Genomic DNA, 25,098 nt, shown 5'->3' with positions numbered 1-25,098 from the left:
CCACACTCTCTTAAACAACCAAATCTCGCATTCAAATCTCATATGAACTGAGCAAGAACTCACTCATCACCAAGGGGAGGGCGCTAAGCCATTCTTAAGGGATGTACCCCCATGATCCAATCACCTCCCACTAGGCTCCATCTTCAACACTGGAGATTACATTTCAACATGGGATTTGGCGGGGACAAGCTCAAATCGTATCATTCCGTTCCTGGTCCACTGAATCTCATGTCTTTCTCATATTGCAAAATACAATTATCCATTCTCTGCAGTGGCTCACAGCTATAATCCCAGCACTTTGGGAGGCTGAGGTTGGATGATCACTTGAACTCAGGAGCTGGAAACCAGCTTAGCCTGGGCAGCATGGCGAAAACCTGTCTCTAAAAACATTTTCAAAATTAGCCAGGTATGGTGGTGTGCACCCCTAGTCCCAGCTACTCTGGAAGCTCAGGTAGGAGGATCACTTGAGCCTGGGAGGTTGAGGCTGCTATGAGCCATGATGGTGTTTCACGGCACTCCAGCCTGCGCAATAGAGCAACTGCCTTTAAAAAATACATATGTATGTGTATATATGTGTGTGTGTACACACACACACACACACACACACACACACAATTTTTGTCAATCATAACTCAAGCTAGAGGAAAAAGAATAAATAGGAGTTTGCCAGGTAGACAAACGATGTGGGAGGGTGCTCATTACAAGAAGAGGGAGTGGAGTGTGCAAAGGCGCAGAGGACTGAGGCAGCATGAGGCACGATGTGAGCAGAGACGGGATGCCTGCATGAGGACAGCGGCAGACTAGCAGAGCTAGAAATACTAAAAGATCGTCTGGCTCAAAGCCTCACCATCCATGGAAATGGAGGTTCAAGAAGTTAGGGGACCTTGTCCAAGGTTACACAATTAGTGGGAAGCTGAGCTGGGATCAAAGCCCAGGCCAGAGTAACTTGTACTAGGCTACACTGCATTGGCTCCCTCCCTCCCTCCCTCTCTTTCTCCTTCCCTCTCTTGCTTCTTTCCCTTTTGTCTTTTTTTTTTTTTTTTTTTAATAAAATCTTGGTTTTAAGCAGAAATAGTGTCAAAACTGCCAGATAAGCAGTCACAAAATCCAAGCACATATCTTATTTGTGGGGCTTGTTTAGAATCCATTTAATCTGACTTTGGACATAGCTCTGACAAGTTGGGTTATTTGGATTCGCAGTTCACAGTAAATGAAAAGCAGTTGTTAGGAAGGAAATGAAGGGCTTTTAGGGCAAGAACACTGGTAGTAATGAAATGTGATAGTCACAGTTTGGGCTGGGAGGAAATACGGAAGCTAATGAAAAGAGATATTAGAATAAAAATACATAGTCATAAAGGACATGCAAATCAAAACCACAGTGACGTACTACTTGACACCCATTAGGATGGCTGGAATCAAAAAGTCAGGCTGGGCGTGGTGACACTTGCCTGTAATCCCAGCACTTTGGGAGGCTGAGGTGAGTGGATCACTTGAGGTCAGCAGTTTGAGACCAGCCTGACCAACATGGTGAAACCCCATCTCTACTAAAAATATGAAAATTAGCCAGGGGTGGTGGTGCATGCATGTAATCCCAGCTACTTAGGAGACTGAGGCAGGAGAACTGCTTGAACCCAGGAGGTGGAGGTTGCAGTGAGCCTGAGCCACGGCACTTTAGCCTCGGCGACCAAGCAAGACTCCGTCTAAAAAAAAAAAAAAGTCAGGTAACAAGTGCTGGTGAGGACATGAGGAAACTGGAACCCTTATATACTGCTGGTGAGAATGTACAATAGTGCAGCCACTTTGAAAACAGTCTGATAGTTTCTCAAGATGTTAAAAACAGAATTCCCATGTGACCCGGAAATTCCACTCCTAGGTATATACTCAAGAGAGATGAAAACATATATTCATGTGAAACCTTGTACACGAATGTTCACAGCAGCATTAATCATAATAGCCAAAAAGTGGAATCAACCCAGATTTCCAAGAGCTGAAAAATGGATAAACAAAACACATACATCCATACAATGCAATATTATTCAGCAATAAAAAGGAATGAAGGATTAACATTCGTGCTGTGACATGGAGGGGCCTGAGAGCCTGATGCTAAGAAGCCAGTCACAAAGGATAATTTTTTTTTTTTTTTTTTTTTGAGACAGAGTCTCACTCTGTCACCAGGTGCCAGGCTGGCATGCAATGGTGTGATTTCGGCTCACTACAACCTCCACCTCTCAGGTTCAAGCAATTCTGCTGCTTCAGCCTCCCGAGTAGCTGGAACTACATGCACACACCACCACACCCAGCTAATTTTTTGTATTTTTTAGTAGAGATGGGGTTTCACCATGTTGGCCTGGATGGTCTCAATCTCTTGATCTCATGATCTGCCCGCCTCGGCTTCCCAAAGTGCTGGGATTACAGGCGTGAGCCACCGCGTCTGGCCAGGATCATCTCTTACATGATTCCATTTATACGAAACTTTCAGAGCAGGCACCTCCACAGAGACAGAAAGATTAGTGGTTGTTCGGGACTAGGACGGGATGCAGGAATAGAATGTTGATAGTTAGGGCACATGGCATGCAGAGTTTCTTTCTGAGGTGATGAAAGTGCTCTAGATACTGGTCATGAATGCACAATTCTGTGAATATACTAAAATCCACTAAGTAGAACAGTTTAAGTGGGTAAATTATATGTTATGTGACATATTTCAATAAACCTGTTATTTAAAAATGAGTAAGGCTGGGCACGGTGGCTCACACCTGTAATCCCAACAGTCTGGGAGGCCGAGGTAGGTGGATCCCTTGAGCCCAGGAGTTCAAGACCAGTCTGGGCAACATGGCAAAACTCTGTCTCTATAAAAAAAAAAAAAAAGAAAAATAGCTGGGTGTGGTGGTGCACGCCTGTAATCCCCAGCTACTCCAGAGGCTGAGATGGGAGACTGAGCCTGGGAGATTGAGGCTACAGCAACCGTGATCATGCCACTGAACTCTAACCTGGGTGACAGAGGGAGACTCGGTGTCAAAAAAAAAAAAAAAAAAAAAAATGGAGGTACAGAAGTCTGGGTTCAGTGTAGGGGCAAACAAGGTGACACTCCAATAATCTGAGTTGGCTCCTCTGTGGTGACAATCACAGTGATGATTAAATGAACTTCAGCAGGATAGGTGATATATGTTTTGGAAGATTTCTTTTGAAAATGAGTAAGGGGGAAAAAGTGGTTTCCGTGTTTAAAGCAGTGAGATTCAGGATCTTTGCTAAAAGAAGGCCTTGAAGGGTGGCCGGGCAGGCAGAATGGTGCTTCCAGGCCCCTGACAGCTGCCCACAGCCCCAACACTATGAAGTCAAGTTTTAACCTTCACAAACACCACATACTCTCTAGTTTAATGATCTAAAAAAAGGTTCATTGAAAAAAATTGTTTTATTGTTTGTTAGAGGAGAACTAAGGTGACTTTACAGTAGGGACACAGAGATCCAGAAAAAGTCAGATCCTTGCCTTCTCAAGATTACACAAAGTCTGAAATCCACAAATCTTGATTCCTTGTCCAAAAAAATGGACTTGCAGAAACTGCATGGGCTTTAGAATCAAACTCAATCATTAAGTTCAAATCCTCATTTTGCCATTTGCTAGTGAAACAGCTTGTCCACATGATACAATCCAAACAACCTACCCAAGCTTTTGGTTTCATCTGAAAAACGGAAATTACCACTTCCTCTTTAGAGCAGTTTAAAGAATCAAAAGCATAACAAATGGCACTGTGCCTGGCACAGAATAGGGACTCAATAAATAGCAATGTTTTAAGTTCCACTTTTTAATGAGCACCACTTCTGGGCCAGCCATTGTTTCAGGCATTTAGGACATGGCCACAAACTGACAATGTCCCTGTTGCTGTGCTGGTTAAGAAATTACAAGTAAAATAGATTATCAGCCAATTATATATGTATCTGCTTGCAAGGTTCTTTTTGCTTTTTTTTTTTTTTTTTTTTGAGATAGACTCCATGTTGCCAGGCTGGTCTTGAACTCTTGACCTCAAGCAGTCCACCCGCCTCGGCCTCCCAAAGTGTTGAGATTACAGGCGTGAGCCACTGTGCCTGGCCCCATTGGCAAGTTTTTGTTCTTATGGACATGATGTCCTTTTGTTGTCTCCATGGCCAGCATGTTTTCTAACACATACTGATTTTTTGGTTCCCCAAACCAACTTAAGAGCCAGGGCTGGCCAGGGATAGCCCTAATTCTGGCTACTGGGCTCTTTGTTGGTAAGAATGGGAGATATGCTGTATTCTGAAGAGATTTAGATGAGTGACACAGGTGCCTGTCCTTCAAGAATTCTCAGTCTACTAAAAATCAAGGTCATGGTGTGTAACACTTTCCGTTGCCAGATACTGGGCAAGGCACTGTACAATTTTCATTTAATCCTCACAACCTTCTCTTAAGGTGTAGTGGTTATTAAAATTGTTAAAAGAGGCTAGATGCGGTGGCTCATGCCTGTAATCCCAGCACTTTGGGAGGCCAAGGCAGGTGGATAACCTGAGGTCAGAAATTCGAGACGAACGACCAACCTGGCCAACATGGTGAACCCCATCTCTACTAAAAAATACAAAAAATTAGCTGGGCATGGTGGCGCAGGCCTATAATCCCAGCTACTTGGGAGGCTGAGGCAAGAGAACCACTTGAACCTGAGAGGTGGAGGTTGCAGTGAGCCGAGATCGTGCCACTGAACTCCATCCTGGGTGACAGAGCAAGAGTCTGTCTCAAAAAATAAAACAGTTAAAATAAAAACTTTAGACAAGTTAAATTTAACAAAGAAAGATTCATGAATTGGGCAGGCCCTACGACCAGGACAGGTTCAGTGAGACTCTGGAGTTGCCTTATGGCTGGATGTAACATTTGTGGACAGAAAAAGGCAAGTGGTGCATAAAAAAATTGAATTAAGGTACACAGACCTCACTTATTCTTGTTAAACTTATTTTGGGCATGTGCCTTATTTCAACAGCTGGCTGCCTGTGGTTGACTGAAGTTTGGCTGCTGTGATTGGCTGAGACTTGGCTACTTGTTACAAGAGAAGGTTCCAATTTGCTTACACCTTGATAGGTTACAGTTCCCTATGAATGGAGAAACTTTTAGGCCAAACTTAAGATATGTACAGAAGCAGCTTTAGTCAAAATTTAACATAATTAATTTTCAACATGATTTGTTGCACCTTTTAATACAGTCTCAAAAACAATTGAACTGAATTCTTCCAACAGATAAAATTCTTTTGAACAGCTTAAACATTCAGTAAGGAAGAAGCGTGAATAAATTTTGTCAAGTACTCTTGCTCTGGGATTTAAGGATTCTAATGCCAAAGGTGACGGGGATTTCTTTTTTAAAGAACTGAACTCTAAGTTTCCTGTTTATACTTATCAAAAAATTGTGAAGAGCCTCTACTTACAGCATCAATAGGCAAAAGACCAAATACCTTGGACGCCGTTCCTAACACCCAACTGATTGGGATGACATGAAAAACAGGTTTTGGTTTCTTCTCAAAGGGTTATAATTATCTTTAAACCCCAGGCTGGGTCACGTTTCAACACCTGCAATGGCTTCTCTTGTAGTCACAAGGTGAACCTTTACCGTGGTATTGAAGATTTCTTGCAACTTGGTTCCGACATATGATTCTCACACATTCTTTCAGGCACCCTATCAGCCACTCAAGGTCCTTATCCGTTGCTTGAACTGTTCATCTGGGCCGTCTTCACCTCTGTGGTTTTGCTAATATCTCCAAGTGAAATGTTCCCCTCACCCATTTCTGCTCATCTCTCATTCCAGATACCATGGCCTCCTCTGTTGAGCCTTTCTTGATTGCTCTGTCGGAATTGCTCCCTCTTCACTCGCAGACAACATGGCTTCTGCCTCTTAGTAGAATGAAATACCACATGTATTTCATTCTACTAAGTTCCTTTTTCTTTGGCTTAGCACACCTCCACAGTCCAGTCTTGTATACAGTGACTCTCGAATGCTGCTAGCTAAATAGGAGGCACCAGCTGCTGCTGTCACCTCTGCACATGCTCCTCCTCCTCAGCCCGCAGGGCCTCTGGCGGCGGGACATCTATTTGACCACCAAGCCTTGAAATCCAGGGCTGGAGGAAAGCTCAAGTGGTGTCCCAAACTTGGTCCAGAGCCCCCCTAAGGCAAATTGGAGGCAAAAGATGGTCTAGTATGATCTGACACTAGGAACACTATCAATCCTTTTTTCACTTCTCATTGGACCTATTTTTTAAGTTTTTGATGTATTAAAAAAATACACAAACACATTCTCTTTAAAGAGATTCATACTTTATAGGAGCCAAGAATGAAAGTGCTGCTTAACCACTGTTCCTCCCTCTTCCTTCACAAAATAACTGGGGACAGTTTAATGCAAAGTTTTTATACATCCACATGCATATATTTATACAAATATACATATTCTCAACATAAATGGGAGACTATATTGCTCTACGATTGTTTTTTTTTTTTTTTTTTTTTTTTTTGAGACGGAGTTTCACTCTTGTTACCCAGGCTGGAGTGCAATGGCACGATCTCGGCTCACCGCAACCTCCGCCTCCTGGGTTCAGGCAATTCTCCTGCCTCAGCCTCCCGAGTAGCTGGGATTACAGGCACGCGCCACCATGCCCAGCTAATTTTTTGTAGTTTTAGTAGAGACAGGGTTTCACCATGTTGACCAGGATGGTCTCGATCTCTTGACCTCGTGATCCACCCGCCTCGGCCTCCCAAAGTGCTGGGATTACAAGCGTGAGCCACCGCGCCCGGCCTACAATTGGTTTTTTAAATCTTAATGCACTGGTTATACAGGAGGCTGAACGATTTTCTGGTATGCTTGTTGGTCATTTATTTCTCTGTGAGCTCTCTGTTCATAACCATTGCCTGTCTTTTCTATTGGGCTGTTACCAATAGAAAAGATGATTATTGATTTGTACTCTTATTGTGGACACTCATCTTTTGTTACATGTTACATGGACCTATTTTCCATTGCATTAATTTACTATTTCCCGACATTAATTTTGGGCAAGCCATTTAACCCAAGCTTCAGTGTCCTTACCTAGACAATGAGGATATCTGCTGCATAAGACTGCAGGAAGAATTGACTGATAAAAACTGAATGATGCCTGGCACTCAGTAAGTACTCAAACGTTAGCTATTCTTCACTACAGACTTGGGGTTACAAGTTGGCTAAATGTTTAGTGTGGCCCACAGGATTTAAATATATTTGAACCCTTGAGGTGAAGCATGCATTTTCTAGGTGGACATACCTTCCTCTGCCTCGCCAATCTGTTTTCTACACCACAGCTTCTCAGATTTATGTCATCTGCCTCCCACTCTCCGAAGTTTTCTTTTTTTGAGACAGAGTCTCGCTCTGCCACTTAGACTGGAGTGCGGTGGTGCAATCACAGCTAACTGTGATCTCAAACTCCTGGGCTCAAGTGATGCTACTACCTCAGCCTCCCGTGTAGCTGGGACTATAGGCGAGTGCCACCATGCCCAACTAAATTTATTTTTTGTAGAGATGGGGTCTCACTGTGTTGCCCAGGTTGGTATCAAACTCCTGACCTCAAGTAATCCTCCAACCCTGGCCTCTCAAAGTACTCGGATTACAGGTTTGGGAACCATTATGCCCAGTACATGTACTGAATGCCAGTACATTATGCCCAATGTACTGGCATTCAGTAAGTCTCCAAAGTTTATAATGGACAAAAATAAAGCAGGCTTTGAAATTATGTGTTGCCTATTATCGTGGCAGCTCTATGTGTCCTTTATGCACTGCACAACTCCCGGATGTTGTTCACAGTATATCACACTTCTGAAGCCCCCTGGGGTTGGGCAATATACAACCTGCACATCTGTACATGGCAACCTGGCTCATATTTTAAGAAGTTTAAGTGAAATTTTCGAAGATTTCACAAGATGTATCCTTTGCTCTCACAGCATCCACCTGTAGGATCAAGTTGGGTGGTGTGATATTACTAGTTTATAGATGGGGCAAGAGGCACAGAGCTAGCAAGCCAGAAGTGGGGCTAAAGCTCTCAATGTTCAGACTGGGGCTGTGAAGGACTGAGTCATCATGTCTCTGCTTGGTACCTGGTCAAAGGCAAGTTTAGGACTTCAGGATTTCAAGAGGCCTTCCAGAGATCATCAGGAAAAAGTCCTAACAGAAATTACTACTTCTATAACAAAACCAACCACAGGTGGCATTAGTCTGGATAATAACTCATTATATGCAAGTAAAACTCTTTATGTTAAATGTTTCAAAAATAAAGAGCAAAACAAACCCAAGTCTGACCACCAGGTTAATAGCTGAGGTCTTTATTTCAATTTGTATATACAGTAAAAGTGCTGCTGAGAACCTGCAGCGACCAGACAGAACATAAATTTAAATCTCTCTCAACAATTAGCAGCTTAAGATCTATCAACTACAGTGTTAACGTTCCACACGTTCACAAGTATCATTTCTTTACGTTTCAATTCGTGCAAGTGAGTTTTTATTCTTACACACTTTTGATAAAACACACTTACAGTCTAGTAGTCAATCCCTACTGAGGATATCACCTAGCATACACGACACACAGACAGAAATGTTAACTCTTAGAGCCACATTCAAAATCCCAGGTTTCTTGGGGTGGGTGTATGGGAACCATAATTTTGCCTGTGTCAGATTACAATAATGTTTGTTTTTGTTTTGGATGTGTATTTTCCAAAGCTGAAAGACAGCTCCTTACTGGAACTCTCTCAGAACTCAGCATTTCATCTGACTGTGCCTCAAAGGAACATGAAATCAAAAACAAAACCAAATGTAGTGAAGACCACATGAAAACATGCTCATTATCTGAACATGGCTAGTGAGGAAGGCTTACTCCCAGTGTTTTTCTTGGCATCAGACTTTTACTCCATTTAGAACAGGGGAGAGAGAAGACCCCAGTCAGTGAAGTATAAAATTTAACCTACTTTTGCTTCTTAAGGAGCCAGTAGAGTGGAAAGCCTTCCTTACTAGGACATACTGAGTATACCAAGAAATGGAAATTGGAGCAGACAGAAGTACCCTTCAATTATCATAAACAATGATTGGAGCAGACAGAAGTATCCTTAAATTATCATAAACAATGTAAAATGTGCATTCTACAACCTGAACAGTCACCCAGGCTAACACAGCCAGCTTCACTCACCCAGGCTAGGGGCATGGACAAATAATCCAGGAATGCTTCATTTTAAAGGGAATGAACATAATTTTTTTTTAGAGAGGAGCATTCAAATGAGGGGAAGTTTCCACCCAGAACAACTGTTAAACCATTAGAGCCAGGTTATAGAACAGCTCTGAAAAGACAAACCCAAGAACAACCACAATGCAAAGAAACTCAAACGTAACAGGATGGGCAGCAAAAGGTACAAGGAAGGTATGAAAACAGATGCATGGTTACAAACAGCATTAAATGCACACAACTACTGGGTATGGTGAATAATCAAGGTACAAGAGAGCTGGAAAGCCATTACTGTACCTGATTTACACCGAAGGTCCTCCCTAAGACAGTTTGAGAAAGGAAGAGAGAAAGTCAGCTTGGGACTGTTTGACTGGAGCTCAGGGGGCTTTCTATAGGTGAAAACCTTCCTTTGATAGAAACTGTCCCAAGGCAAATGGGAAAAGTTGCAATCTATCTATCACAGTGACTTCCAGTGCCCACAAAACTTAGTCTTCAGGCAGTTTGGGGGACTTAAAGGTTCTAGCTTAGAAAAACTGGTGGACTGCTAGGGCATCTTTTAAATAACTTTGTGTGGGCTCTCTACTCTGAGCAATTATGCCAAAGTAGAAAGTTAGGGGAAACTGTTAGTTCAAAAGTTCAGTGTCCTTTGGGACCCCTGCCTAAAAAGTCACTGCCATATTTTTAGGCAAAGTTAACATTTTAAATATATAGGATTGGGGACAATTTGTTTTTGGCATGAACATGAATTGGTTCTAATTATTTTTTTAAAAGAAAAAAAATCACCCCTTTGGCCCTACACTGGGTGCTAGTTTTGAGGGGCAACAGAGCTAGCAGATGTACCACAATCAACTGAGGTTGGGGTGAAGACTGGGGTACCTGAGTTAAAATATCAAAGTAGTTATGGAAACAACATGCTGGCTCTGAGAAATCCAGCTTGCCAAAGCAAAAGGAGGCTGGCACCATTAGATAAACTGTCCTTTCAGACAGGCAGGGCAATGCTAATCTAGTTCTGAAGGAATTTCCTGGTAGGGGAAACAGGCAAAGCATACTTTGCTACCCTTTTCAGGGCATCTTATATGTACTTTGTTGCACAGAATGAGGCCAAGAGGGAACAGCATTTGTGTCCCAATACTACAAATAATATGGAAAGATTAACCAAGCTCTCTAGATAAACTGTAAATGTTCAAGTTCCACCAGGATGATGGAACTGGTTATAGGATGGGGGAAGGCAGCTCATTTCATTTTTCTAAACCACCTATAAAAGTCCACTGAGCATAATTAGGTTAGGTTAACAAGTCAGTTTACATTAATAGGAAGCTGGCAACATTTTACACCCAAAACTTGGGTTCTTCTAATCTGACATTTCCTTCACTGCTCTTTAGGAGAATCACCTGGTTGATTCTCTTAGGCAGACAGAATAAAGCTTTGAAATTAAGAATGCTGGGGCCAAAATGAAGACAGAGACTCCATATCACTTTGGTTTCAGTAATTAGGGGGTGTTAAAAAAATAAATTAAGGAAACACAAGGACTTGTTTATGACTTACAGTCTCAACTTTTCCTAAAGACAACTCCAGTCCAAGATCACTGGGTGAACATTTTCTTGGGGCAAAAAAAAAAAATCCCTATCCTAGTACACTGGTTTGTGGAAACAGCCTCCCCCTCTCCTTGCACAACCCTTTCCTCTCCAACCAAGCCAAACCCATAAAACCGGGATGTGGGGATGTCCGGACAACAAAAAGCAGCAGCAGCAGCAGCGGCAGCAGCAGCAGCGGCAGCTAGAGGGAGTTTAAACTGCATCTCAAAACAAGGGCGGCAGAGGGCAGCATTTACAGCAAGACTTTCTTACTCAAACTGTTTCAAGACAAAGGGAGCAGCACACTTAAATATCCACACATTTCTTCATTTAAAAACATCACTTCTTTATTTCAAAGGAAAATAAAAGACCCTCCCAACCCTGTCCAAAAAAACCCAATAATAATAATAACAATAATAAAAAATCCTATTAGAAACCATAAGGAAGCACTGAGAGTTTGAGTATTACATTCTTCAAGTATGCTGTTTGGATGTTTTATTTTTAGGTTGTTAACTATACACATATTAAAAAAACCCTTAAAAGTGCGGCCAAGGGATTTTGCTTAAAATTAAGTATTTAGAGGGCTACTTAAAAATACTGTAGTAGGACTGTGCAGTGATCCTTTGGGGGATGATGCTTTCACTTTTGTATCCTAGCAAAGGTTAAGGGGCAGGTTCAAAAGGGATCATACTTCCAAGGGTAGCTTAAGTGGCCAACTTGGGTGAGAAAGCCAGGGAGATCCATGTGTTCTTCCACGGACAAGGAAAATCCACCCTGAATCCAAAAATTCAGACATGGAATGTGGTAGGATTTCACAGTAAAGTTAGTCTGGGATGGGGAGAGGTGATGAGCCCAGACAAGGCAGGGTGCTAGGTTTAACTGGTTTGCCCTAATCAGGTTTTCGTATCTTTTTAGTGGGTTTTAGTGCAGTCCTTCAAGCCACAATTTAGATTGCCCTTCAGTGTGCTCTAGATTGTTGGTTCATATTAAAGGACTGTTTAAGAGTTGCATCCCAAGGAAAATCATGCTACATAAAAATGATCCAAGATTTTCGCCCAAAAAACTTCTTGGATAAAATCTAAAAAATACTATTGCAATTGCGTCTCTTGAAGAAAAAAACATTATTCTAAATGTAAACAGATTCACTCAACTCTTTTGTTGTTGTAGAAAACTTCAGAGTAGGTAAGTTGCTGTCTAACTCTCTGCTGCATGCACTCGCCAGAGGGTAGGGAATAATGCCTTCTGTGCCAGCATCATCTAGGAGATGAAAAGAACCGTTCCACATAGCTGAAGAGGGCGTCCCAGTGCTTCCAGAGAAAGGCAATGAAAACCACAAGGAATAAAGTGCTGAACGTCCTGTTGCGAGTCTTCATGAGGGGGACCACACAGTTGGCTACAGTGGAGACAAAGACTAAAAGGACTGCCATGACAGCCAGGAGGATGTTGATGAGTTTGCCTAGAAGGTTCCGGGCAGTGGCATTCTCCAGCCCTTCTAGCTGCACCACCTGCTGCTGCTGCTGCTGCAGCTCCATCTTGGAGATGCGAGTCTGGCATGCCTCCAGGGCCTCCTGTGGGCCAGAACAGGGAAGAGTTAAGTTCTTTTCACAAGTACTCTGAGTTGCTGACATGGCCCCTGGGCAAGCCAGATGCATCTTGAGCAATGCCAATGATTTTATAAATATGCTGGAGCCTTGAATGTAAAAGGTTAGATGGATAATTCACTATTCAAGTGACTATTATTCCCCCAAATTGCCTTCCATTGCCTTCTTGTGTGAGGAGTCACAGGAAGCAGTGGCCACACTTAACATTTATTTAGTCTAGAACATTTTAATGACAAGACCACAAATACATGATTTCTCTTTTTTCATTGAAAAATTATTACTCTAAGTTCCACAGGACAAATATATTTGTTCAACATACAAAATTTCAAATAGGATAGTCTCTATTGACATTTCCTTCAATTCCAATCCCTGTCCCTGAGGCTAATACTGTTTGTTTTATGTTCACCCTTTTATCTGTGTTTAAGTGTATACATATATGTGTCAAGGAAAATATATGGAATTATTATTTTTATTTCCTATCTGTAAACTAAAGGAAAAATCGTAAGTCCCCAAGCTGAACGAACGGACTCTCTAAAAGGGGACCCTAAAGAAGCCTGAAAAAGTGAGTTCTTGGCAACGACGGGAAAGAGGCTGGACATGTCTCATATTCCCACCCTTTTGGAGTTTAGGCACAAATAACCAGCATTAAGGCTAAAATAGAGATCACAAGACTGACAGAATGGACTCTTTGTGGCAGTAAGATACCACATTATAAACTAGACCTAAGGCCATGCCAGACAAGGGTTAAGTCACACCCTTAAGTCACAAACCATAACATCTCATTAAATTAGTTTTAAAAAAATTAACCCGGTATTAATGTGGCATTCTTTCCAGCCTGACTCAGGTTGGAAAGCATCATATGAAAGAGAGCAGACCCCATTAACTCAGGCATTTCTTTGTACTAACTTCAAATCTTTACACAAAGCTTAACTCTTTCAACCAACTGCCAACTAAAAAATTCCTAAAACCCACTATGACTTGATAGCCCCTACTTAGAGATGTCCCACCATCTTGGGCCAAACCAATGTATACTTTCCATTTGTGTTGATTCAGGATTTTACCTACAATTCCTGTCTCCCTGAAATGTATGAAGCCAAACTGTAATCCAATTGCCTCCGGTGTACTTTCTCAGGACCTCTTGAGACTATGTTCTCCAGGCCATGGTTACTTATATTGGCTCAGAATAAACCTCTTTAAAATATTTTACACGGCTTGGCTTTTCCAAACATGAATAGTATCATACTATAGGAATCGATTCACAACTTGGTTTTTTCATTCAACAGTGGGTCTTGGTGATCTCTCCATGTCAATACGCAGACTATACCTCATTCTTTTTAACTGCTGCATAGCATTTTATGGTATGGCTAGGCTATGTCATAGTTTATGCAGCTAGTTCCCTCTTGGGGATTTTTAGGTTGTCTTCAACTTTTCCACTATAACAAGGATGCAGTGAACAGCCTTTGAACATGTTTCCTTATATACACTACCTGGTGTTTTCTAAGTCAAGTCAATCCCTGACATCAGTGGAAAGGGATCTCTGACCTGCCTTCTTGAAAAGGGCACACTCTCCTTTAGGTTGATCCTCTGTAAAGAGGATATTATGCCTACACACTAGACCAAACATTAAAAATGTCTGTTCTCCTCAAGGCCATGGCCTTTGCCCATGAGTTTAAATTAATTCCACCGAAGTATTCAGGGGATAGAACCTATTTCCTTAGCTATGGTCCTCCAAAGTTGGTTGGAGCCCTGAGTTTTTCTGGTCCTGGTTTCAATGGGTCCTGGTTTCCTGGGATTTGAGGTAAGGCTTGGGCAACTTCAGACTGAAGTCAGCTAGAGAATGGACAGACAATGGATGCTGTCTAGTCCAGAAGGTTCTTAGGGAAAAAAATAATTAAAACATAAACAGGGCCTGAAGAAGACGGCATCTGGGTAAATGATCTAGATAATTCCTTTGATTCTTTTAGGCTGTTGTAATACAAGTTTTCTGGCTTGCTTCCCTTCTCTGAGAATAGCGTCTTCCAAAATGCCTTCATAGGAAATACTAAGAACTGTTTCCTTAGAAATATCTCCCTATAGAAATAAGAAAAAATTAAATATCTACTTCCTCATAGAATAAAACAGACAAACTATTAGCCTTAATTAAACATTATTGCCTCATGGGTTATTCTTGCAAACTGTCTGGTAATATGCCTATACGAGATTTGGATTTGGCAGCTGGGATAAAAGCCCCTTTCCCACAGAAGGTGAAGACAAGGGCAAAATGGCCCTAACATTTGTCAGAGCTGCTTTTGAGGCAGTAATGGACAAATAGGATGCAGTTGGTTTAGCATACACTGAGACTACTGTGATCCTAAGAAACATTTCCCAAGGGCCAAGCAGGCATATCAACCCAAAGTGGTATAAACTTTTGAGAAATGCACATCAATCCTTTTAAGAGTAGGTGTACTCTTATATGGTTAGTATAAAAGCTTTTCTTTGTACTCACCTTCTCATTTTTCCTTCCTCTATTTTCTTTTTTTCTTTCAAACCCTACACTATTTTGCATTTACACCTTTTCCTTCATACTAACCTGGATGTCCCGAGCCCGTTCATAGGACTGATATGCGATTTTTTCTTCCATGCTTGCCAATTCCTGCTTCAAGTTCAAGATTTCATTCTGGTGGAGCTCTGTTAGGTCATTTAGCTGTTCTTCTAATCGTTCACATCTAAGGAGAAAAGGTTGGAATTTTACGCATTCTGCGAATATCTTTCCTGATATTCTTTACATCCAATCCCTAAAACCCATTCTGCAAAGGGAGAAAATAAAAGCACAAAGAAATTGCGTGGCCTGGGTTAACAGGGTGTACCAGTGGGTACAGCTTTTAGTCTCTGGAAAAGATAGCTTGTTTCAGAGCCAAATCACACAGCAACATGGCTTTTCCACAACGTTTTCTATGCACAGTATTGCAGCAATGCCAGCAGCCCCTGATTAACTGAGCATAACCATAATATTGAGGCAGTTGTTAGGCTACTCTAAACAACATATGTGAGAGGCAAAAGCTAGGGTACAATTAAGAAAGCCTCATGAAAAGATAACATACAAATGGAAACTGAACTTCTGGCAGTCACCAGTAGCTTATTCCAGAACTGGTCAGCTCACTCGCCTGGATGTTTGTGATTCAGAGCCTTAGAATGCCAGAGCCAGAGAGGCCCATCATCCCCATGGCCAAGCACAGTGTCTGGGATATTTCTGTCAACAAATATTTACTGAGAGCCTGCTGTGTGCCAGGCATGTTCAAAGTACTGGGAATATTGTGGTAAGCAAGACAGGGTGACTGCCCTGAGGAGTTCATACCCTAAGGAGTGGGGGAGACAAGATGATTTCACGTATGGAGAAGAAAAACAAAGAAGATCAACAGGTGTATATGACAGAGTGCCTGATGGCTAGTGAAGCTGGGATGGTCAGGGAAGGTCTCTTCCTAGTTCAATTCTATTAAACAATGAAGCCTGAAACCTGAGTGATACAAACTGAGCCTTGTGAAAATGTGGAGGGAAGAATGTCTTAAGCAGAGGAAATAGCGGGTATGAGGGTCTTAAGATGGGAATTAGCTTGGCATGTCTGAGGGATAGAAAATAGGTCAGTGTGGCTGTAGTTGAGTAAAAAACAGGGAGAATAAAGGGATATAGGGTTCCTTGGGAGTAGGAATTATTTTATTCGTATTGTATCTATAGCACTTAGGACCACATAAGGGAAGGTTTACTCTACATAAAGATGGAACTTGGACAAGGCATCTAAGGAGAGGCAGGATTAGAAAAGGTTTAAAGGATGAGATCAGAGATTCTAGGGGAAAAATGAATGTGAGTAAAGGGCTGGAGAGAAATGGATGATAAATGTACAGAATAACTAGAATAGTGGATCTATGTTGGAGAATAAAGGAAAATCTGGAAGATGAAAAGAGTTGGGATTCTAGAATAGATAGTAAATGAGCCCAAGGCAGACTCCTGAGTAGAGGAGCCATGTGATAAACACGTGTTTTTAGGAAAATGAGTCTTCTCATAGTGGTGAAGATGATAGACTGGGGTAGGTTGTATGTGGAGTCCCAGGAACTACAGTAGGAAGGAGAAAGGTTATAGACTCCACATGTAAAAACACTAGAAACAGAGAGGAAAAGAAAGAATAAACACATTGTCTAGCCTCTGGTGCCTAGAATGGAAACCTCTCTGTCCAGCAGAGGGCAGCTCTTGTCCCAACAGGGAATGTACTATCATTCAGACAGCACATACTTAGCACCAGCATGTGAGTCTCAAGAGGTAATTATTATGTTGCAGCATCATAAACACTCTCCCTTCCAATAATTATGTAATAAATAATAATATCCTAAACTCCACTGCTTTTCTAAGAAACAAGGGTATTTTTTTAAAAGGCATCATCTGATCCTTTTTACCATATTACTGAATCCTATTTAGTTCTTCTTTATCCTTGATACGAATTTCTACATTGCCTTCTTTTATGCTGAAACTCTTCCTGTTACTGAAGTGACTGAACAGACTAATGAGAAAGCAGTCCTACCTTTGATTGGTAACTAGGCCCAAAGTTCTCTGTGACTCTGCCTTTTCCTTTCATCTGCTGCCCAAGGTATGTGCTCAGAAACAGGTCATATCTCTAGAATTGATTTTCCACCAAATTTTAAGTTCATAAAATGCCAGAAGATTATGTTAAAATAATATCTTTTCGTGACTGTCCTATATTAGCCCACTGTTCTGTAGTGTTTTTGGTGATGGATAATTTCATCATTCTCTCTTTTTACCAGAGAGGAGCTAGAGACTTTTTTAAAGTGGCATTTTTTAAAGGTGGTATCTGGCAGCAAATTACTCTCCTAAACTGACTGTTGAGTGGCAGGGAGGGGAGCAGGGTGGTGGTCACCAGCCTGCATTCTGATGAAAGCAGACACATATGACATCTCTGCATGTGTCCCATAGGCTACCACACAACCTCTTAGCCCACAAATTTTAGGCCTCTTAGGAATCTTATTTGATATTAAACATGGCTCATACATACCAGTAGAATAGATTAAAAAACAACAGCATCAGCAACAATTTAATCAGTGCCTACTATGCAAACTCATTTCAAGAACCCCAAGAGGGTAGAAGGTATTATCTACATTTTATAGATGAGGAAACAGAAGGTCAGAGAAGTTCTAAAGTGAACTGCCCAAGGGCACATAAATATTAAGTAGGGCAGGAAGGATTTGAATCCAGTTATGACTTTAAAATCCCAATTCTCAAACTCTACAACGTAATGCCATTTTAAAATTAAAGAAGCCCAGATCAACTAACTCTCTTCATAAGTAAGAAATCTGAGTCAGAGTGCTGGAGATACAAATCACTTAGCCAAAGGGAGCTGAAATGACCTACACTTATGTGATGGTTTGGAGTTTGATGTCAAAGTGGAGTTGACAGGAGAAGGAGGAGTGTAATAAAAAGATTCTGAACCAATAATTAAAAGATAAGAGTTGGTGAGGGCATAGAGAAATCTGAACCCTCATACACTGCTATTGGGAATGGAAAATGGTACAACTGCTCTGAAAACAGTTTGGCACCTCCTCAAAAAGTTAACAGTTACCATATGACTCAGCAATTCTACTCCAGATATAACTGAAAAGAAATGAACACTTATTTCTATATAAAAGCTTGTACACAAATGTTCATACCAGCATTAATTATCATAGCCAAAAAGTATAAACAACCCAAAAATGAAGACAACAGAATACAAGGCATGCTTATCTTCACAAATAGCAGGAGGCAAGAAGCAGGCTGAATTCAAAATGATCTTGACAGACTCAAGTGCAGCCAAGACTTTACCTGGGATTAATTCTACAGAAATAGGGAACTACTTCCTACTGCTGAATTCAGATATCAGAGGTCATGTAATGAGGGTGTAGCTTGTTCTTTGTAACGCCATAGAACTAAGGAGCAAGTCTTACAAACAGTGGTCTTTAGCTCAGTTTTAGAACAAACTTTCTAATAGCTGTGTCTATCTAACAACGAAAAAAAATATCTTCAAGAAAATGAGACCCTGCCACCATTGATATTCAAGGAGAGGCTGCTTGTCAGGGATGCTGCAGAAATAAATCCTCTATTTAAAGAGATTTAACTAGACGCCTAAGATCTTTTCTAACCCCTAGTTTGATTCTTGTAGTCAGGGAACCTGTTTTCCTTTTTTTTAAAAAAAAAAAAAAAAGAAATGGGGTCTTGATCTGTTACCCAGGGTGGAGTGCAGTGGTGCAATCATGGCTCACTACAATCTCAAATTCCTGGGCTCAAGGGATCCTCCCACCTTCAGCTTTCTGAGTAGCTGGGACTACTGACATGCACCAACATGCCTGGCTAATTTTATTATTTATTTATTTATTTATTTTTAGAGAAAGGGTCTTACTTTGTTGCCCAGTCTGGTCTTGAACTCCTGGGCTCAAGCAATCCTCTTACCTCGGCTTCACAAAGTGCTGGGACTACAGGTGTGGGCCACCTTACCTGGCTATTTTCATCTTTCAAGCTATAGATACTTAAAATGTTTGTGGCATATTTGCCTTCACAACATATTGATTTTAGCAACAACAAATGGGGGTAAGGAGGTACACAACATAGTAGTGGTAATTTAAGAGTTATGTAAAATCAAGTGTGAAATACTGGGGTTCATTTGGTATGTGAGCTGGTGATAAATATATATGCATCAGAGAGTACTTGCAAAAGTCCTCAGCACTTCTTCTCAACACTTTTGAACCTTACTATAAACCAATGTTTATCATAAGAAGGCTGCAAACATGGCAGATTCTGGAAGTCATTTTCTTTCTTTTTTTTTTTAAGTGGAGTCTCAGTCTGTCACCAGGCTCGAGTGCAGTGGCATGATCTCGGCTCACTGCAACCTCTGCCTGCCAGGTTTCAAGTGATTCCCTTGCCTCAGCCTCCCAAGTAACTGGGACTACAGGCGCACGCCACCACACCCGGCTAAGTTTTTGTATTTTAGTAGAGATGGGTTTTCATCATGTTGGCCAGGATGGCCTCGATCTCCTGACCTCATGATCCGCCCACCTCAGCCTCCCAAAGTACTGGGATTACAGGCCCGAGGCACCGCACCCGGCCTGGAAGTAATTTTCAATCTAGATTTGGTTCATCCCATATCGTATCTAGAGGTGCTCCATCTTCACTCCTGCCATTTTGTGCCTAGAATGTTTCATAGTGCAGTTTGTACCAGGTAATGCATCTGCTTAGTCCAGGTTTTGGATTAAAAGCCACAGCTCTGCAACTCACTAGCCTGGGTGATCCTGTTCATCCATCTGTAAAGAGGAAATCTACCTACTCCAAAGGGCAATTGTAAAGATTAAAGGAGAAGACAGATATCAAATACCTGGCACAGAAGAGGTGCTCTGTGAGATAGATAGATCACAAATATACATTTAGTTTCATTTTTCTCTTCTGTGATTCTCCTAGTTCTCCCCAACAATCCCTAATGAGGTAGTTCAAAAAGAGTGCTTGTTGACTGCCACATGGTCTTACTGCACTGTTCACTGATTCCCACTTCCTTTTTCTCTAAGTCTTTTTTGTTGTTGTTGTTTGAGACAGGGTTTTCTCTGTCACCCAGGCTGGACCACAGTGGTGTGATCATGGCTCACTGTGGTCTCAATCTCCCAGGCTCTAGTGACCCTCCCACCTCAGCCTCCCAAGTAGCTGGGACTATAGGCATGTGCCACCACACCCTGTTAATTTTGTTTTTCTATTTTTTGTAGAGATGGGGTTTTCCCATGTTGCCTAAGCAGGTCTTGAACTCCTGGACTCAAGTGATCTTCCTGCCTTGGCTTCCCAAAGTGTTGGGGTTATAGGCATGAGCCACTGTCCATGGCCTTAAGCCTCCATTTCTTTATGTCCACTTTCTCAATTGTATATATTTTGAAATTTTCACTGTTTCTAGTATATTTATAATGTTTTTCCTATGACATCGCACAACTGAGTTTACTAGGCACACACTCCAAACTCCTCAGCCCTAGGTATAAGACTCTCTTACTTCTTATTTCATACAGCTAGGTTCCTGCCATTTCCCTGGCTTAAGTTTGCCAGATAATTCAAATATTTCCATACACTGGCCTGTTCCAAACTTTCCTTTGTATTGGTGAAACTAGCCCATCTATGTATGTATGTGTGTGAGGGAAGGTGTCTCAAGTAAAATTTTTTTTTTTTTTTTTAAGAGACAGTCTCACTATGTTGTCCATGCTGGAGTACAGTGGTTATTCAGAGGCGTAATCATGGTGCACTGCAGCTTCAAACTTCTGGGCTCAAGTGATCCTCCCATCTCAGCCTCCTGAGTAGCTGGGACTACAGGCCTGTGCCACTGTGCCCAGCTAAATTAATTTTATCTAATCTTTTCAAGTCTCCAGAGAGAGATAATAGAAACTGCTAATCCTCACCATGCTCTTACAGAAAATAAAGTCCTTCAGAGGTTGAACAGTTTACTCACAGTTAATGGGAAATTATCAGCAAGTTCTCCTCAAGCTGAGTCTTCCCAAATGAGAAAATACAACTATTGTTCTCAGAGATAATACTTTGTTAGCAAGTAGCTAAAAAGCAAAGCAGTGTTTAGGTAGGTAGAATGAGCTCAGTAGAAACGATGAACAGGTTTAGAGACTTGCCAAGGTGATATAAAGCTGCAGAATTCAAAGCTGAGGCAAGACCCACTGTGGGTCTGGGTGAAATGACCCCATTAATTAATCAACTAATAACTACCAGCATTTGTTTCCCTCTTCCAGTTGTAAGAATTACCTACAGAATGGCAACTTTCTGAAAGAAAAGAAAAGTTGCAGCTGTTATTGTGTAGCTGAGAACCTGTTAAACTCACACAAACACTTGTGTTTGGGTTACCAGAATAAGCATTTCCAATTTGCAGGAAACATGGGAGGAAACTGAGAAAGCCATAAACTTTGAGGCTTTTGTAAAATCTGATTAACAAAGACACTGGCAAAATGCCCTTGGAGTCTTGGAATGCAGGTCTACTGGGTTGCCCTCAATACCTTGAAAGAACTTCATTGGCCTGTCATTACTAAGACATTTTCCCTGAATTTGTTCACACTCAGACTGTGGAAGTTTGCTTTTCAGCTCCCTGTACTCCTCACCTTTTTTTATTTGAGACAGGGTCTTGCTATTACGCAATCTGGAGTACTGTGGTGAGATCTTAGCTCAATGCAACCTCTGCCTCCTGGGCTCAAGTGATTATCCCACCTCAGCCTACAAAGTAGCTGAGATTACAGATGTCTGCTACCAGCCTGACTAATCTCTGTTGTTTTTTTTTTTCTGAGACAGAGTCTCACTCTGTTGCACAGACTGGGGTGCAGTGGCACGATCTCAGCTCACTGCAATCTCCGCCTCCCGGGTTCAAGAGATTCTCCTGCCTCAGACTCCCAAGTAGCTGAACTACAGGTGTGCACCACCACACCTGGCTAATTTTTGTATTTTTAGTAAAGACAGAGTTTCACTATGTTGGCCAGGCTGGTTTCAAACCCCTGACCTCAGGTGATCCACCCGTCTTGGCCTCTTAAAGTGCTGGGATTACACGCGTGAGCCACTGCGCCTGGCCAATTTCTGTATTTTTTGGTACAGAGTTTTGCCACGTTGCTCAGGCTAGTTCCAAACAGGCATGGCCTGTTTCTCAGCTCTTTCACAACCTCGCAATCTATGATTTGAAAGCACAAACCTGATCATACTTGGCACCAACAGTTTTTTATTTTTATTTTTATGTTTTTAAAGACGGGGTTTCACCATGTTGGTCAGGCTGGTCTTGAACTCCCAATCTCAGGTGATCCGCCCGCCGTGGCCTCCAAAGTGCTTGGATTACAGGTGTGAGCCACCACGCCCGGCCGGTGCCAACAGTTTTTTGGGGCATGAGCCTCAGTTTGGTTTATGTAACTTGTATGTGAAATTTTAGTGTGAAAATAAGCTAACAAAGAGGGCCCAGTAAATGTGGTGTTTTTGGGTAGAGGAATGTACGTAGAGAAGGAATTTAGGGTTTGATCTAACCTACTTAATCATAAGCATCAAAACATCAAAATACTGGGACCAATAATAAGAACAATCATAACTGCCTCTCCCCCCATGCCTTTTTATGTGTACCATCTGCCTTCAAGGAGCTAAGATTTATGAAGATATTTCTACATTAATCCTCATCTCCTTCCTACCTGGGAGGTACTTCAATTTTATAAATAAAAAACAGGAGGCCCAGGATGGGTGTGGTGGCTCACACCTGTAATCCCAGTATTTTGGGAGGCTAAGGTGGGTGAATCACCTGAGCCCAGGAGTTGGAGACCAGTCTGGGCAACAGAGCAAAACCCTGTCTCTACAAAAAATACAAAAATTAGCTGGGTATGGTGGCATGCACCTGCAGTCCCAGCTACTCAGGAGGGTGAGGTGGGAGGATTACTTGTGCCTGAGAGGTCAAGGGTACAGTAAGCCGAGACTGTGTCACTGCCCTCCAGCCTGGATGACAGACTGAGACCCTGTCTCAACAAACAAAAAACCCACAAACAAAAAGAAACAAGAGGCCCAGAAGGATGCAGTGACTCCCTACTAGTAATGAGGTTTAATAAAGATCTGAACCACCTTGGCTCATGCTTGTTATCAGATTACTGTCTTTTCAAAAACTTTTCAACAGGGCAGATTGCTTGAGCCCAGGAGTTTGAGACCAGCTTGGGCAACATGGTGAAACCCTGTCTCTACTAAAAATACAAAAAAATTAGGTTGGCGTGGTGGCATGTGCCTGTAGTCCCAGCTACTTGGGTGGCTGACATGAAAGGACTGCTTCAGCCCGGGAGGCAGAGGTTGCAGTGAGCTGAGATTGAGCCACTGCACTCCAGCCTAGGTGACAGAGTAAGACCTTGTCTCAAAAAGAAAAAAGACACCTATATTCTAGTTCCCACTGACTTCCCACTATCACCATTATTAACATTATAATCTTCTTGGCATACTTTCTTTTCTAGTGCTTACTTTCTGTCTAAATTCTAAAATGGAGAAACCAGGTACAAACACCACCATCTTCTTTTTAAATATTAACACCAAACCAAAAAGTAGGGGGGAAAAAGGAAGACATATGTTTTATAGACTTTCACATGTGAAAATCTTTTTTTTTTTTTTTTAAAAAAAACAACTAAGAACTCTGCTTTAAGGAATTTTAACCTGTTTACAGGATACTAACTAGAACTCTCCAGACACAAAGAGGGAGAGGGGAGAAGGTGAGTGGGTGGGAGGTTCTTAATCATACAAGTACAGTCACTTCTCACTTAATGATGGGGACACATCTTGAGAAATGAGTTGTTAGGTTATTTCATCGTTGTATGAACACCATACAGTGTACTTACACAAATCTAGATAGTACAGTGTATGGTACACTTAGGCTATATGGCAAAGTCAGTTGTTCCTAGGCTACAAAGCTATACAGCAGATTACTATACCATAGGCAACTGTGGACAGCTGTAACACAATAGTGTTTGTGTATCTAGACATATCTAAAGATAGAAAAGGCACAGTAAAAATATGCAGGCTTGGTAGCGCATGCCTATAATCCCAGCTACTTGAAGGCTGAGACACAAGAATTGCTTGATATCAGGAGGCAGACATTGCAGTGAGCCGATATTGCACCACTGCATACCTACCTGGGCGAAAGAGTGAGATGCTATCCCAAACAAAACAAAACAAAACAAAACAAAACACGACATTATAAACTTATGAAACAACTATCTTATATGTTGTTGATCAAAATGTCATTATTCAGCATATGACTATATTTGATTTTGGCTGGCAAATGATGTTCATGCACCTCCGCTTGGATTACAAGTAGCATGAGATTAATAATCTTATTTTGAGGATTTTTACTCAAGGTCCTTCCTAAATTATTACAACCCAAAGAGAACCTGGACACTTAAATATGGCATGAGCTTAACTATCAGCAAACAGAAAGACTCTGCACTGTAAGATTATTTTTTCTAAAAGCAAGTATCATATTTTGGTAGGTGAAATTCATCCCCAAATTGGAAGCAAAACCTGTTCTATCTACAAAGTATTAAACGCATCAAGATTTTGTTGTAGGTAAAAAATTCATAAATAAATACTAAACTTGAAAGTGTTTTGGTCACTAGATTAATCAACACAGTAGTCACCTTCGTAGATCAGAGATAAGCCAGGCCCTTTTGTGTCAAATTCCTGATGAATGGGAGACTAGGTTGAGTGCACAGGCTGGGAATGCTTTGACCTAAAGCATTTCTCTTTGGGTGTGGCTCAAAAGTTTGGAGCCATCTCTGAGAACCAATGATGCTTCCCTAGTTTGGCAATAGGTCACTATGGCAGGATGGCTGAAGAAACTTGTAGAGCAGGTACTGAGAGAAACAGGAAGAGCTAGGTCCAAGGGCAAACACCCACAGGCCAACTACAGGAGAAGACTGGACTATTTCCCAAATGCATACCAGAGACCCAAAATAGCTTCTGACAGTGTTTGACCAAAGTAGACAGATATAGCTAGGGGATGGGGGTATGAAATGTGGTGGGAGCCTGAATAGATTCCTAGCTGAATTGGGGAAAGTGGATTTTTTTCTCCTTATCTTTTGTTACCTTTTTTTGTGTTGAAGCCTGAAAAGAGGCTAAGAAACACTGAACTAGCCTTCTGCTGAAAAGGGGAAAAGATATCAGTCCCC

General features: G+C 41.6%; 1 protein-coding gene across 14 annotated transcripts in view; it reads right to left on the bottom strand.

The window, feature by feature from the left end:
• Positions 1 to 8,308: 8,308 nt before the first annotated feature.
• The window catches only part of TMCC1 (transmembrane and coiled-coil domain family 1), a 255,819-nt gene continuing 239,029 nt past the window's right edge, over positions 8,309 to 25,098 (bottom strand). For 8 of the 14 annotated variants that reach the window (XM_032262377.1, XM_032262376.1, XM_032262378.1 and 5 more), the window contains 2 exons: positions 14,964 to 15,099; positions 8,309 to 12,361 (listed from right to left, as the gene is read on the bottom strand). In XM_032262377.1, coding sequence (XP_032118268.1) covers positions 12,047 to 12,361; positions 14,964 to 15,099 — 451 coding nt within the window. In that variant the 3' untranslated portion in view covers positions 8,309 to 12,046. The other 6 variants (XM_032262374.1, XM_032262375.1, XM_032262372.1 and 3 more) reach the window with 3 other exon arrangements.

The sequence above is a fragment of the Sapajus apella genome, unplaced genomic scaffold (assembly GCF_009761245.1).
Source record: "Sapajus apella isolate SASKATOON/1434 unplaced genomic scaffold, GSC_monkey_1.0 scaffold128, whole genome shotgun sequence".
Taxonomy (NCBI): domain Eukaryota; kingdom Metazoa; phylum Chordata; class Mammalia; order Primates; family Cebidae; genus Sapajus; species Sapajus apella.
The sequence above is the reverse complement of the archived record's forward strand: the minus strand, read 5'-3'. Positions and strand labels throughout refer to the sequence as shown.